The sequence below is a fragment of the Xyrauchen texanus genome, chromosome 47, assembly GCF_025860055.1.
Source record: "Xyrauchen texanus isolate HMW12.3.18 chromosome 47, RBS_HiC_50CHRs, whole genome shotgun sequence".
NCBI classification, from domain to species: Eukaryota; Metazoa; Chordata; class Actinopteri; order Cypriniformes; family Catostomidae; genus Xyrauchen; species Xyrauchen texanus.
In genome coordinates, this window is record NC_068322.1 from 6,512,244 (window position 1) to 6,529,098 (window position 16,855).

Genomic DNA, 16,855 nt, shown 5'->3' on the forward strand with positions numbered 1-16,855 from the left:
CTGCAGTTTATCAAACCTTTAAGTGGGAAATTGTGAGTCATGCAAATGTAAGTTTTCAGCCATAAAAACATTTGAAACACTGTGATTTGCTAAAGGGCAACTGGGGGATATTCCAGTGGATACCCAGGGTTTAAAAGAAGTAACTTTCCCCAAATAGTGACACACAGAAAACAGGGGAAGAATTAAGGGTGTAGGATGGATTACACACTTCTTAGAGACTATTGGGGAGTATAAGCCAATATTGCTTTGTATAGTATTTATTTGTACGAGCACACATGGCCTAACCCACCATTAGTGCATGCACAAACCTCCCAGATCATTTAATATCAGCAAAACTGGATCAAAAATGTCCACATATTTATGCTATAGTGCATTTAATCTCACACAACTCACATGAACAGTAACAAAACCAAGCAAATGAAAGGTACTAAATACTGTCCCAATAAAATGAACAGTGATAATAAATTAATATTAAATGAACAGTGTGTTTGACTACAGCCAATCAACAATGCATTAGAATTCAATTTGATTGACTCACCAATGAAGCCTATGGAAGCATATGGGTAGCAATATTCAATTTGACATTTAATATGCAAAATGACAATGCAATATGTAAAATGGCAATGCATTCTGTATTTAAATTTACATTTTACATTACCATTCTAGCAACGTTTGGTGCAAAATGAAAATGAAATTACATAATTTCCATTTGCCATTTCATACACTTGTTTTAATATGCATTATTAAAATGAATATTTTTAATGGAGTTAGTCGATGGACCGGTAGGTACATCGACAAATGCAGCAGTGTGGACTGAAGTAAACAACAACTTAAATATATTTTAATGATTTTATACGATTTTAGATAACTATTATCTATTGCTAATGGGTACTATTGCTACCCATATGCTTCCATAGAAGCCCACTTCAATTTGCATGTCAGTCATTTGTGCAAACCTGTCATGGGTTTTTCAGTGCACATGTAAATCTGCTAGTCCATGCAGGAACTAATTTTCAATTAAAAGCATGTAAAAGGAGGTTATTTACACTCAGCAGCCATCTTGGCAATGCCATTAGTAATTATTTACTAGTCATGCAACTACAGCTTCAATCAACCTAAGTGGAGAAAGACTGAAATTTCAAAAACGATTGTTCTTTCATTTAAATTAGCCTAAAAGCATTATTATTAGCCTTTTTTTTTCAGGCTGGTCCAGCAAATGTGCATTCACATTCTAGAGCAAATACCAGGTGAAGTATTTACAAAGGCATCCCTTCAAATCATCAGCTCCTGCCATCAACCTCACGTCTCTCTGTTCCTGATATCTTATCACATGCAGCTCAAACACTTTGATGAAAGACTTTATAGAGGATAAAATTCAGCCCCATGTTTTTTAGAGGGATCAGCTGGGGTTAATGTTTACGAGATCACTGGATAATATTTGTTTGGGTTGGAGAAGTGTTTGGAATGAGATTGAACCATCTTGAGTTTGGATTAGATCTTTAATTTTGCATCATCGGCACACTGATACACTGTTGTTTTAATGTTTTGAACAGCAGTCCTGCAGAGTTCATTGTTAGTTCACAATGAGTAATTATAATTGATTTAGAAAGACTACAGCTTTCTAAAATTGAAGAATTTGTGAAATCAAAAGATACCATGTCCTTAATGTGCATTCAAAAGAAAGAATACACGTCTGATAGTACTTTGATACTCTGCTTCTCTATAACCTAAACCCCACTGGTGATTTGGGAATATGAGGGAAGCCATAATTTCTCAGAATTGGACTCATGTTAAACACATGCACTCCACTCCTTTTCCTGCCCTCTCTACCACAATCTGCTCAGCAGATGAAAGGAGAAATTACAGAATTCAGCTTTAAAAAATCTTGTTCTTGGTATTTTTTTATTTTGATTTAACTTGAGACAAAAAAAAAAAAAAAAAGAAAAGAGTTTAACTGAATAAATGTAAGGTACCAAAACAACAAACATATCTTTACGTACATAATGGTAGAGGAAATCTTTGCGATTTAGGTCCCACCCCATCTAGTGTCACCTCTAAACTGTCCTGTCCATGTTTTTTTGAAAGAAGAAATATTGTCAACTTTGAATCATTGCACTCAGATATATTTAGAATGCAGAACACGCCTTACATCAGTATACGTCATTAGGAGATATTAAAATTAAAGTTTTTTTAAAAGCATCTTACAACACCTAATTTATTTACAAAACAATGTTTCAAGTTTTTAAGCATTGGGAGCTGAATTAATCGCAGACAAATTGTAGAAGAAGAAAAAAAGAATAAATAAATGAGTAAGGGACTGTTCAGACTGTCCATGTTTTCGAAGTTAAAAATGTAGATTCAGCGTGGATTGTTTCTCCCCAATTTGGAATGCCCAATTCCCAATGCACTCTACATCCTTGTGGTGGCGTAGTGACTTGACTCGATCCGGGTGGTGGAGGACAAATCTTAGTTGCCTCTGCGTCTGAGACCGTCAATCCACACATCTTATCACATGGCTTTTTGAGCGTTACTGTGGCTTCATGCCATCCACTGCAGCATCCACACACAACTCACCACGTGGCCCAGTGAGAGTGAACCACATTATAGTGACCATGAGGAGGTTACCCCATGTGACTCTACCCTCCCTAGCAACTGGTTGGAGTTACTCAGTACGCCCTGGGATTCAAACTCGCAAACTCCAGGGGTGGTAGTCAGCGTCATTACTCGATGAGCTACACAGGCCCCCCTTCTTGAGATGCTTTTTTAAAAGTATAAGTCCCTATAACTTGACAGCATCTTTAAAATGTGGCACTAATTAATTAATTAATTAATTAATTAATTAATTTGACCAATTGTCACACATTATACATACATTTCTGCATATACATGGTGAAATTATTTATTTTTCACATATAACTAATCAGTGAGACACAGTGCAATGGTTAAAAAAAATGTCTGTCTATCACACGTTTACATAGAAAAAACAATGAAAAACTCTAAACATCCAAAAACACATTTTGTCTGAACAACCTCAAAGAAGGTTTCAATACAGTGCTGCCTTGCAGTGCAGGGAAAAAGAGTTGAAGTGAGCAGAATTCATTATGTCAGCAGTCACAGTTGGGTATGATACTTTTTGAAAAACAGACTGATACCATGTGTTTTCATGCGTGCATGAGTTCAGATGAGTGAGTGTGTATATTTGAGCTCACAGTCCGTGTGAGTATCTGTGGCACGAAGGGTTGTGTTGGGGTGGAATGGCATTGAGATGATGTCTAGCATGTCTCTCAGCTGTATTCAGCCGCTCTTGCAGCTCCTGTCTTTCCCGCTCAGCACGGCGGGAAGCTTTCCGGGTTTTCCGCAGGGAATGCCTCAGTTTCCCCACTCGCTCTTTTAACTGCTTATTCTTTCTCTCCAGCTCGGCCACATGCTCCTGAAGCTGCCCAACTCTCTCCTCCTCCTCAAACAAAACCTTCTGTACAGAGGCACACAGCAACTGCGAGAGAGAGAGAGAGAGAGAGAGAGAGAGAGAGAGAGAGAGAGAGAGAGAGAGAGAGATGTTGTTGTTAACAGTGGGGACTTTAGAGTCAAAAGAGTTGAAGCCACTGGATTAGAGGTCTCTCCATGCATTGACAAACTGTGCCCCAGCACAATTTTAAAGCTGGAATGAAGGTCAGCATACATCATGACTGCATTTTCAATTCCTGTCAGCCCTATTACTTCCTGCTGAGCGCTGCCTTTCTTCTGTATGTATGATGCAGACAGTTCAAAAGTGACCTGCTGCTATCCTCACGGTAGAGACAAGAAGAGTCATGCTGTGCATGTGTGCACATGTGGTGCATTTGCGATTGCATATTGGTGACTGTGCACTTGAGCAATAGGAGGCCTCATGTTCTGCCCTGAACAGCGGAAGGGCGGTAATCCCTATTGTAAGGAGTCAAATCCGGCTATTGTGTGATGTAAGAGGTAATGCTTTAGAACTGAGGCAATTATTAAAGTCAACATGAAATGTAAATTGAAAACAGCTTAACTGATAATGCATGGTACTTGCAACATCAATGTAATATATTTTATTCCCAGGGAAAGCATGTATTGATAAAACAGTTTGTCAGTAGTATATGCACAGTGCATTCATAAAGGATTCAGACCCCTTCATTTTTTCACATTTTATGTTGCAGCCTTATGCTAAAATGCTTTAAATTATTATATTTTTCACATCAATCTACACTCCATACCCCCATAATTACAAAGCAAAAACCTGATTTTTGATCACTTAAACTAAAATATCATATTGGCATAAGTATTTAGATCCTTTGGTATGACACTTGAAATTTAGATCAGGTGCAACCCATTTCTTTGGATCATCTTTTAAATGTTTCAACACTTTCATTGGTGTCCACCTGTGGTAAATTCAATTGTTTGGACATGATTTGGAAAAACACACACACACACACACACACACACACACATGTCTGTTTAAGGTCTCACAGCTGAAAATGCATATCAGAGCAAAAACCAAGCCATGAGGTCAAAGGAACTCCATGCAGAGCTCAGAGACAGGATTGTGTCATGGCACAGATCTGGGGAAGGCTACAAAATGTTTTGGCTGTATGGAAGGCTCTCAAGAGCACAGTGGCCTCCATAATTCTTACATTGAAGAAGTGTGGAACAACCAGTACTGTTCATAGAGCTGGCCGTCCAGCCAAATGGAGTAATCGGTGGAGAAGGGCCTTGGTAAGAGTGGTGAAAAACAACCTGATGGTCACTCTGGTTGAGCTCCAGAGATCATGTGTGGAGATGGGAGAAATTTGCAAAAGGACAACCATCACAGAAACACCAGTCTGGGATTCATGGCAGAGTGGCCAGAAGGAAGTCTCTCCTCTGTGCAAGACACATGAAAGCCCACTTGGAATTTTGCAAAAAAAAAAGCACCTAAAGGATTCTCTTCTCAGACTGTGAGAAACAAGATTCTCTGGTCTGATGAAATGAAGATTGAACTGTTTGACCTCAATTCCAAGTGTCATGTCTGGAGGAAACCACCGGTATATGACCTAAATAGTATTAAAACTAGCAAAGTGCGCAGAGATCACAATTCACACGTCCGACCCTCGCATGGTGCCACGCAACTCCCCATCTGGAGGAAACCAGGCACAGCACATCACCTGCGCAATACCATCCCAACACTGAAGCATGGTGGTACCATCATGCTGTGGGGGTGTTTTCAGTAGCAGGACTGGGGTACATGGTCAGAGTTGAAGGAAAGCTGAACACAGCAAAATACAGAGATATACTTAATGAAAACCTGTTCCAGAGTGCTCAGTAACTCAGACAGGGCTGAAGGTTCAACTTCCAACAGGAGAATGACCCTAAGCACACAGGCAAGACTATGCAAGAGTGGCTTTGGGACAACAATGTGAATGTCCTTGAGAGGCCCAGCCAGAGCCCGGACTTGAACCCAATCGAACATCTCTGGAGAGGCTGCAAATGGCTGTCCACAGATGGTCCCCATCCAACCTGACAGAGCTTGAGAGGATCTGCAGAGAATAATGGCAGAAAATACCCAAATCCATGTGTGCAAAGCTTGTCGCATCATACCAAAAAAGACTTAAGGCTGTAATCACTGCGAAAGGTGTTTCAGTTGAAGGTCTGAATACTTATGTCAATTTGATATTTCAGTTTTTTATTTTTAATGAATTTAAATAAAAAAAATCAGGTTTTTGTTTAGTCATTATGTGGCATTATGGAGTGTAGATTGATGTGAAAAAAATTTAATAAAAGGCTGCAACATACCAAAATGTGAAGAAAAAAACTGAAGGGGTCTGAATATTGTGTGAATGCACTGTATGCATAGAAATTGCAGCAAGGGCAATATTTGCCCCTAACATTTATTTGTTTAGTATATAGGCTAGTGTGCGTGTGTGTATACAGTATATATACTATACACACACACACACACATACATATATCAAATATGTATATGTATGTAATTATATATATATATATATATATATATATATATATATATATATTATTTTTTAAATAAAGCACATATCCTACAGTCTAAACACAACACCGACTGCTGTAACAACAATAGCACTCTCCAAATGATGACTCCTGCCAAGATGCACCAAATTAAATAACAACAGAGTCAGACAGACAGGTGGACACTAAAATACACCTAAAACAACACACACATGCTGGAATAAACATCTCCACTCATTACGGAGTCCTTATGGTAGTTATTTTGTTTGTATAACTATGTAAACATCTATTTGGCAAATGTATTTTAGAGAAAAAGCAAAAAAAAAAAAAAATTCTTAAGTGTGTTTGCTGTGTAATTTATGACCACAAGGACCAAACACATGCGGTTTTGCTTTCACACCAAAACTGGACCCCGCTGTGGTGGTCAGTGACTCATTTATAACAATAGAATAGAATGGTTTTTGAGACCAAGCAATGGAAAAGAAGGTATATGAAAATAAAGAGAGAGAGAGAGATGGACAGACAAATAAAAAAGGCAAAAAAAGAAAAGTAGGAAAAATGTGACTATAACAAGAGAGACTACGAAGATAGATTAAGACTTCAAAGAAAATAGAGATGGAATAATGAAAACCTTTTTTGGGGAAACACCTTATATAGTCAAGAGATTGTATTATGTAAAAGTTGGATACAGTCACATGACCACAACATCCCTCGGGCTACCTCAAGATCGCCTTTTCCCACAGAAAAGCTTGTTTGTAAAACAGCTCTCATTATCTGCGAGGTTCACAGGCCTGCTGAACACCCCCACCTGTTTCTGCTTCACACACACACACACACACACACACACACACACACACACACACACACACACACACACACACACACACACACACACACGCCATCATTACCCCCACCTGTTTCTGCTCCATACACACACCATCATTATCTTTACATTCTCCTTTCCCATGTCTATGCATCTGTCTATTTGTTTAGCGAATTGCAGAGGTTATGAAGAACAAGGGTCAACACTGTAAATATTGACTCTTTGCATATATTGAATGTTTTTGCCAATAAAAGCCTTTAAAACTCATTAAATTATTATTATTGTTTTCCAGTATACCATAGAAACATGTGAAGAAATTATCTACAAATACTGCAGCAGCAAATTTAGCAAAACACAAAAGTTATGTCACTGCCAATACTTTTGGCCATGGCTGTACACCTACATCATCTCTGCAAATTTCCTGGAATGGTGCTCAATGAGGTGGTTCTTAAGGTTTGAGGTGTTTCCGCCTGAGCCGATCATTTTTTGCAACAAACTTTACAGACTGGATAACCATCAATATTGATGGTACCTCGTGAGTCTTTAACATACCCAAAGTAATCCCAGACAGTGGACTTCAACAGCTTTGGTGGCTGAAATAAAGGTTCAGGCTTGGACATGTCTGATTTGCTCATGATACGATGCGCTCATGCGACACCTGATGTCACTTTTAAAATTGAGCTGACAGACGTATGTAACATGAGGAAGGTGCACTTTAAATTTTTATTTTATTTTAAATTTAAGTTTATTTCATGCTGTAAATGTCGTAGATTCTGTCTTAATTAAACCTGAAAAAATCTGTCTTTATATTCATGCAATACCATCAATGAGAAGATTTCAATGTTATGATAACATCAGTTTTAAAACCGAGGTATATTGTGAAACTTTGAAACTGTTACATCCTTATTAGTAAATGATATTCTCACACAAAATGATGTTAACACACATACTGTCTTGTGGCTATACTTTTAAAAAAAATTGTATCCCCTTTTTTCCCCAATTTGGAATGTGCAATTCCCACTACTTAGGACCTACCTCGTGGTGGCACGGTTACTCACCTCAATCCGGGTGTTTGAGGACAAGTCTCAGCTGCCTCCGATTCTGAGACAGTCAATTCGCACATCTTATCATTGTGCATGACACAGTGGAGACTCACAGCAAGTGGAGGCTCATGTATACTCTTTGTAATCCACGCACAATTTACCACGTGCCCCATTGAGAGTGAGAACCACTAAACGGGACCACGAGGAGGTTACCCCATGTGACTCTACCCTGATGCAGTATTATTTTAGTAAATATAAAAATAAAATTATTGGAAAAAACTGAAACTAAACGAATACTTAATCATAACTCCAAAACTAACATCTCGATTTCGATTTCATTTTAGTTTCAGTTTTTGATATACATGGGTGAATTTGGGCAAAGTGGGACACTACTGGAAATGTTACTGTAAAACCCTCACGGGAAGGAGGACAGGAAACGAAGGTTCCAGGGAAAAAGGTAAGGGTTTTAATGTCTGTCTCACAAATACTTATAACAAAATCAACACCCAATAACATAAGCGCAGTGGGTTGGCTTGTTCTGGTCGACGTCCTCTGCTCTGCGGCCGCTGGCTTTTCACCGCTCTCCTCACTCTACTGCAATTAGAGACAGGTGTTAGTCATAATTTGGCCCAGGTGTGAGCGCCCTTACCGCTTCTCCCTCCCGGACGGGCGCTTGACCACGCCCCCGCTGCCACAGTTACTTTTCTTGACACTTTGAATTATGATCCAAACGCCACATAATCTTGCATTATACCTTTGAAAAAAGCTTAGGATGTCTTCCACCTTAATCAAAAACAAAATGATTTTTAGAAGAATATCTCCACTCAGTTGGTCCATATAATGCAAGTCAACAGGGTACAAAACCATGAAGCTCCAAAAAGAACATAAAAGGCAGGATTAAATAATCCATAATTGGTTTAATCCATGTCTTCTGAAGTAATCTAATCTTTTTTTGGGTGAGAACAAACCAAAAATAACTTTTTCACTGTACATCTTGCAATTGCAGTCAAGAGGAACCGTTGTGATTTCAAGCTTGATTACACTTCGCAGAGTGTGGCACTGGGAAATATAATCGAGCTTGAAATCATGATTGCCAAGGAAACTGCTGAAGTCAAGATTTACAGCAAAAAGGGCTTAAATATAGATCTTTTTCTCACCTACACCTATCATATTGCTTCTAAAGAAATGGATTTACTGTAACCACTGGAGTTGTATGCATCACTTTTATGCCACCGTTATGTGCTGGAGCTTCAGAGTTTTGGCCCCTATTGACTTGCATTGTATGGACCTACAGAGCTGAGATATTCTTCTAAAATCTTAATTTGTGTTCTGCAGAGGAAAGAAAGTCATTCACATCTGGGATGGCATGAAGGCGAGTAAATGATTTGAGAACTTTCATTTTTGGGTGAACTATCCCTTTAATTGTTTACTCCCCCAAAGATTAGTTTAGTAATGATTTATAATCATTTAAGGAAATACATTAAATTTATTTTGTTACTTTACCCATATTCACCCTATATTATACATTTTGCAACATTTACAATCTTTAAACATGAAAATACCACTAGACAGGGGTAACACAAGACTTCTCTGAAAAATGTAATGTTAGACTTTTTAAATTACACCAGTAACGACTCTTTGCAGCCATGAAATACTAAAATTAAAATAATAACTAACTAAACTGAAACTAAAAAATGAAAGCTAAACTAAAACTAACAGACAAACTGTGAAATCTAATGAACACTAAATAAAATTGTAATGACAAATTGAATATAAATTACAAATAAAATCTCAATTAAAAATCCCAAACTATAATAAAACTGCCTTGACGTTCCTTTAATTGCATCCCGACAGGCCAACCGTCACATCTGTTTAGCACAGAGGACTCCTGTTAAAGTAACCCTTGTGATGGATTTTTTGGGGTGACAATCATGAGAGGCTGGGTAACGAGCATGAAGAGTCATAAAATGGTAAAGAGAGGAATATATAGGCCTGTGGGAGAGAGGATGTCTGGAACATGATGTCTGGGAATACAGGGAACTGCATGTTTCCATGACAAGATTTGAGTCTGTTTTTATATATTGACTCACAAAAATGGAACAGTTTACTTACTTATTATTACATATTATTTTATGTTTTTAACCAATCAGAATGAAGTAAACAAGTATAATTGGAGTTACATATGCAATAATGTATAAAAGCTTGTGAATTCTTTTGTACGTGAGTCTCTGCAGAAAAGAGATCTCTCTGGCCATACTAATAAATGAGACTGGAGTCCGGTTGAGTTATTTTGCTGCAGCATAAGCGTAGATATGAGACAGGTATTATGGTCAAATTGCTGGCGTGCAATTACAAGGATACAAGATTCAGTGAGTGAGTATCGACTGCGGGGCAACTTCTCAATGGACTCGAATTCATTACAGCTGGGCGACTGTGAAACCAGCATTAGCATAGGGACTTAGATACTTACCTGGGTCAAAAAGATACATTTCCGTCACACCCTGCACCTCCTCAGGTCACTGCCTCTGATCTAGGCATGCTTGGACACATACACAGTTCTGGTTGAACCTTCAAGTATTCGCTAATTGATTTTGAAACCTCACATTGTGAATGTGAATTCTTCCAAAGGTAAATCTGCACTACAGCTCTGATAACACTAGTCTAACAGGACAGATCTGATACTGTAGATTTGGACTTTGGATTAGTATTTGGACACTAGTCACACTGTATGAATGTCATCATTGCATTAGATAAAAATGTATCAGCCTGATCCCATGAAAATTATGTGACTCGAGTCATTTTTGCTAAATGATTTTATGTGGTACCTTACATGTATAGCGGCAGTTCTAAAGTGAAATGTCCATTCTGTGGATATTGAGATTTTTTAAAAATGAGATTTGAACAATGTTTGGTCAATGAGATTTTTAAGGTTAATGCTCTATCAAGATTTCAATCAACAAAACCTTCCTCCATACCCTAAACCCAAACCAAACCAACAGTGTCATAAAAAGCAAATGTGACATAAGAAACATAACTGCTAAAACAATTACAGCAATTACGACTTAAGTGTCGACTACGTGTGTCATTTACGACTTGTACACCGGTCCTTTGCATGGCAAGTGTAACGCTCTATCAGTTGAGCTACTGTGTTATTTGATTGCATTTTAATACCTTATAAATGTAGTTTTTTTTATGTAATGCAAACATTAAAAATGTATTGTCTTACAAGTCATGCACTATAGAGTAAGTGTGTTAAGAACAGGGCAAAAAAACTGATAATCTTTGCAATGCCAATTGGTTTGATATGTTGTTGTCAAATGCAGTGACATTTATAAAAAAAATTAAGTATGCCTTAAGTGTCCAAATACTTCTTGGGGCCACTCTTCTTCTTCTTCTATCTCCCTCTCTCTATCTCAGAATCAAGTAGGGACGTGTATCGATATAGATTCCCGATTTGATTCAATTACAATTAACAACATCTAGATTGGTTTCCAATTTCAATACACATTTATCTGATTCTGATTCATTTGGGTATATTTCAGTAATAATGCCCATTTTGCTGACATTTGAAAGAAATTCTCTACCAGCTACTGTTGTCATTTATACAGGGATAAATGACAGCATTGACTATCAACCGATAGCCTGAATGTCAATAGAGCACAATACAACATACTGTACATTGTATACTGTACATTGTATATTATTATTTGTATATTGTGTTGTGTAATCTGATGTTTATTGTAAAATTGGTATATGTCTCATCACTGTCATGACTGCTATGTTGCTTGGAACTGCACCCAAGACTTCCACCCACTGTTGCACTTGTGTATATGGTTGTGACATTGAAGGAACTGACAAAGTGACTTGTGGGAACCGTCTAAATTGGTACATTACGAAAATAATCGTTTTAAAATCTAACAGAAGTGCCTGAACTATGCAGTTCAGTTGCTAATTATTTACTGTAACAGATATAATAATCAACGCAATCAAAACTGCAGTAAACTTTAAAGTAAAAGATCGATCTTGGGACTTTAAGAATCAACATCGGCATTGTTAACATAAAGATTGCGATACATTCGGAAAATCTATATTTTAACCCAGCCCTATGCTCAATGTCTGTTGGAAGGGTAACAGAGATTCCAACTGGCTCTCACGGTTACATTTTTCTTTGACATATTACCCTCCGTATATCTGTCACTTGAAACTCTACCGGCCATGACTGTTTTTGGTTAATTTAAGTGTCTTTTTGTCTGTCCATTCTGTCTTCTCATTATGTTTGACTTAAAATAAACCCCTCCTCATAGACAGCAGACCACAGTTCAACAAATGAACAGTGTCATGGAGCTTTCCATTTGATGTCTGAATGTACAGCAGGCTAATCTAATCAGAGACTAATATATCCATCTTCACTTGGGACTGTCCATGAGTGTGTGTGTGTGTGTGTGTGTGTGTGTGTGTTACCACCTAACATATTTTTTGCTTTCTTCATTATTCTTGATCTCAGCTTTATTTTCAGTGGCAGATGTGACTCAGTATCTTTAGTTGGGACAAACCTTTAGTGTGAGAGTGTGTGAGTAAGGTGAAGCAGCTCTAGCTGGGAGGTCTTTAATCCGGGCTCTATCGAGCTGAATGAATGCTTGAATTACCTCAGCAGCCTGCTGTGATGAACAGTCACAGTCATCAATACAAAGACCACCAAAGAAAGGGACTTGTGTGTCTAAGTGTGTGAGAGTGTTCTATGTGAACTCGAAGTGCCATTTACCCATGAGAACCTGAACATGTTAATTTGTATTATTCTCACTTCCTTTGTTGTCCCTTTTACAATCACATGAGACTTTGCTTTTTTACTAGTGAAGCACTACTGGAAAACAAGCTGCCGTTTTATTGTTAATACACCCACCCTGGGTTCCAGAATGCACTTAAAGGAATATTCCAGGTCCAATGCAAGTTAAGCTCAATCAAAAGTATTTGTGGCACAAAGTTGATTTCGACAAAAATCTTTTATGACACATGCCTCCTTTTCTTAAAAAAAAGGAAAAATCTGGGTTATATTCCATTACAATGGAAGTAATGGGACCAATTTTGAGGGGTTTAAATGTTGAAATGTAAAGCTTATAATTTTATAAAAGCACTTAGTGTACATTCATTCTTTAAAAAAATATTATTTGAGCAGTGAAGTTCTTTACATTGTCTTTTACGGTCGTTTTAGGGTTTACGGCACAATGTTGTCATGGTAATGAAGTTGTAAAATTGGATACAACTTTACACAGAAAAGGAAAGTAAGTGATTTCTTTACACTATATTCATATTGACATGCATATTGTTTACATCTTGATGCTTTACTTTTGAAACAGAGTATTTTAATGTTTAGGATTGGCCCCATTCACTTTCATTGCAAGTAATCCACTGTTACCCAACTTTTTGCAAAATTATTTTTTGTGGTAATAAACATAATGCCACAAACGCTGCTGACTGAGCTTAACTTGTATTGAACCTGGAACATTCCATTAAACAGATGAGCAGGTTTTGACTGGTGCACTTGTGTGCGAACATAATGGTTTAAAAATGATGCAGTTGTGCACACATGCTCTTGTCGCAATAAACTGGCATTTATGAGCCTCTTGAATTTACAACTGAGCTGTCTTGCAAACAAGCAAATATGCATACCGATGCTCACCTTTAGCAGATTTATACCTTTCTTTCCTCTTGCTTTGACAGAGGATATATTATTTGCTGCATTCCAATTTTAAACCTGCATAGTTCAGGACAGGCTCATCCATCCACTCTACGGTGTGTGTGTGTTGGTGTCTTACCCTGCTGTCTTCTTGGCTCTCCCAATCACTATTAAAGTTGTGCATCGTCTGTCCACCAGAGCAGTTTGAGAACTGAAAGAGGCTGGAAAACATTTGTTTGTTCTCTAGTGTATCAGGGAATATGGCATCCTGGAAGTTGACTCCATGAGGAAGGATGTTGTAGTTTTCGTCCATCCTGTATAAGACACAAACATATTTACAAACCTCAATAAAACAAACATTTTTGTCTAAAATATCATAAATTCACACAAAGTAATCTAATGTACATTAGCCTACTTAATTTCAATTACAGCTAAATGATTGGTTGTTGCATTGGCAATTTATTGAAACCATACTTACATTTATATAAATATATTAAATGAGGAGCAATAAGGAGTTTTTTTAAATTTCTAAGGGGTTTGTAACTGGGCCCCGAGTTGACCCATAAAAATATATTTATGTGTGTAACCCAATGTAGTATGGTTGATATATTCATATTAAATTATATTTTTTACATGCGCTAAACAATATAATGTAATCTTACAAGCCACGTGAAGCAATTAAGTTACCTGAAAATTTCTTCACAAAACAATTTTGGCTCTGTTAATGCCAATGGCATACATTTTGCCAAATGTGTATATTTTTAGGGGAATTTTGATATTTCAACCACAGTTCTTATAATACATCTATAATATACTGTGTACACAAAATAGCAACACTCAGGATCTTAAGGGCAAAACTGTCCCCCATTGAAACCGCAATATTTGATATTGCCATTAAAGCATAAAATCATGAATTCTATGATATTGTAATTTCATTACACCCTGGCTTAAAATGTAGTTTTTTAATATTTTCCACCAGATGGCGCCATTTCCCCCTCATATTTAGCCTATGGAGCAAATACATACTTTTTTCCTATTTTCTGTTTGCTGTAGAGCACTGTAGGCCAACTGAATAAATGATGCAGCTAAAATTGTGTGTTGGTATGGATGTCAGAGTGCGTTTTGTTGGTGTGTATTGATAAATATATGTGTTTGCAAACAATAGTGCCATTATGTAAACAAACTGGCGTTTAAAGGGTTAAAATCCTGAAAATGTATTAATAGTTATGATCAGGACTGATGTTGGTTAGTTCAAGTCAGTGAAAGTGGAAAATAATATATATATTTTTTTTTTATGGCAGTTTTTTGACTCGGACATTTTTGTCCTCTAAGGAGCTCTGAGTAACTTTTTATAATTGACGCACAAAGGTTGAAATCACTTGCGTCCACTTGCAGAGAACTGAAATGAACCCACCTGAGGAAAAAGACGTAGGAGTTGTTCTCCATCACCGTGTGTGACTGACAGCTGAAGTACCCGAGTCCCGTGAGGTTGAGGCGCGAGCCCGCGGGAACCTCCAGCATGCTGCCCCACGCCTGGTCGCAAAGCAACTCCACCTCCGCCGCGTACAGCAACGCGTCCTCCGCGCGCTCGTGCTGCTGGTACGGCAGGTAGTTAATCAGGCTGGACGCGTACGGCTCCTCGTGGATGGCCAGCACCTTGGCGTACACGATGATCTCGGCGAGTTCAGCCCGACAGCCCTCGCTGAGGGGTCGCCACTCGGTGGGCAACTGACATGCAAAAACAAGGCCAAAATTCAGCGTCAGTAGAAACGCAAGGTGCATCTTTCAGGTGTCCACGCGCGCCCACGCGCTAGCTTGTTTCCTTTTGTTTCAGGGGTTTTAAACGCTGGGGAACTGTTATAAATGCAACTTAAAGAATTTGAGCACAAACTCGGCCAAGTTACTTAAAAAACGGAATAAGAGCACGTTTAAAAAGCCGTAAGATTTCACTTGATAGTTAATGCGTAAAGGGAACCCGTGCAGCGCATGGGGCGAGTTCACATAATCCCAACCTGTGTCGGCTGCTGTTGGCTCACAAATAGCTAATAGTTCCCACGTCCTCCTCCTACCCGATTCATCACATCTAAAGTTCGTCTAAGGCCAATCGGATTGCCCCGAAGTTTGGTTTAGCCAATAGGCGTGCAGTCCCCCGCGTCTGTCCAACAGCCACACTGCTGCAGTGCATTCCAGGACAAGAGTTTGGACACATTTTCCTGCTCTGATAATATTGACAGAAAATACAACAGTAATTTTGTGTATTCACTTTCTCCAAAACTGTTCTGAAGAAAAAATACATAAAGTATATATTAGGTGACACTTTAAATAGTCACATTTATCCATTTTAATTAACAAGCTTTGTACATTTTCCAGATCAAGGCATATGAGTTTCATGCACATTTAAAAATGAAAATGAAATATATGAAGGAAGGTTTCATGATAATGCTATTTGGATATACATTAACCTATCTGCATGATTATTATAAATAATTGTAATGTTCGTAATGTGAAATCTTGATTTATGACTTTTATATTCACACAAACATTTAAGCCATTAGTTCAACTATTGACGTTGGGTTGATATCAAACATTTTAGAGGCATACTAATGCCTTTATCTCTCTGAAAATCAACTTGTGAATGTGTGTAGGCTACATTGAACATTTATATTTTACGTGACAATTTATTATCAATTTCATTGACATCAACAAACATTCATTAATAAACATTATATAGGTTACAAATCAGACTGGTTAATTAATTGGTACGGCAGGTAGTTAAACAGGCTGGTCGCAGATGGCTCCTTGTGGCTGGCAAGCACCTTGGCGTAGGGCTACACGATGATCTCGGCGAGTTCAGCCCGACAGCCCACACTGAGGGGTCGCCACTCGGTGGGCAACTGACATGCAAAAACAAGGTTAAAATTCAACCTGATTGTTGGGGTATAATATCCAGTTGAATAGTTATCATTTTTAGTAGAAAGATTATAATCATCGATTTGTCAGTTATAAGTGATTACCAATCACTACATATATTTTAAAAGGTGCATCGGCTTTAATCATTAATTTGTCAGTTAAACAAGTGATCACATACAGTTATACAAATGTCATAGAGTCATTTTCAGAGTTATCTAGCAAGACTAGTTATGGTGTATATTTTATAGGGTTAAATCACAAGTACTGGATCTGGGATGAGGTTCTCATGAGGATCTCACAAGGAAAACTTTCAAAGAAAACCTCCTTTAGCTATGTGTGGAAGTTCAGAATGTCATGCTGAGGGTTTAATGATCTTCTTTATTGGTCAGCGCTGTCATTACAAACCCTAGTTTGAGATGGTAAAAT

The 16,855-nt window shown here is 37.9% G+C and overlaps 1 protein-coding gene across 1 annotated transcript; it reads right to left on the bottom strand.

Annotated features, from left to right (window-relative positions):
• Positions 1–2,610: 2,610 nt before the first annotated feature.
• LOC127639218 (coiled-coil domain-containing protein 3-like) lies at positions 2,611–15,540 on the bottom strand. The gene is made up of 3 exons (XM_052121125.1): positions 14,934–15,540; positions 13,659–13,833; positions 2,611–3,493 (listed from the first exon to the last, which is right to left on the bottom strand). Exons 1-3 carry the CDS (start codon positions 15,299–15,301, stop codon positions 3,206–3,208), a joined length of 831 nt encoding a protein of 276 aa, XP_051977085.1. The 5' UTR covers positions 15,302–15,540; the 3' UTR covers positions 2,611–3,205.
• Between the last annotated feature and the right edge of the window lie 1,315 nt (positions 15,541–16,855).

What these genes read in the sequence shown, in the direction of transcription:
- LOC127639218 (XM_052121125.1), bottom strand. Translation starts at nt 15,301, where the DNA reads ATGCACCTTGCGTTTCTACTGACGCTGAATTTTGGCCTTGTTTTTGCA. An exon ending in TCCTACGTCTTTTTCCTCAG is followed by an intron (nt 13,834 to 14,933) that starts GTGGGTTCATTT and finishes TGTCTTATACAG; the next exon opens with GATGGACGAAAACTACAACA. An exon ending in AGAGCCAAGAAGACAGCAGG is followed by an intron (nt 3,494 to 13,658) that starts GTAAGACACCAA and finishes TCTCTCTCGCAG; the next exon opens with TTGCTGTGTGCCTCTGTACA.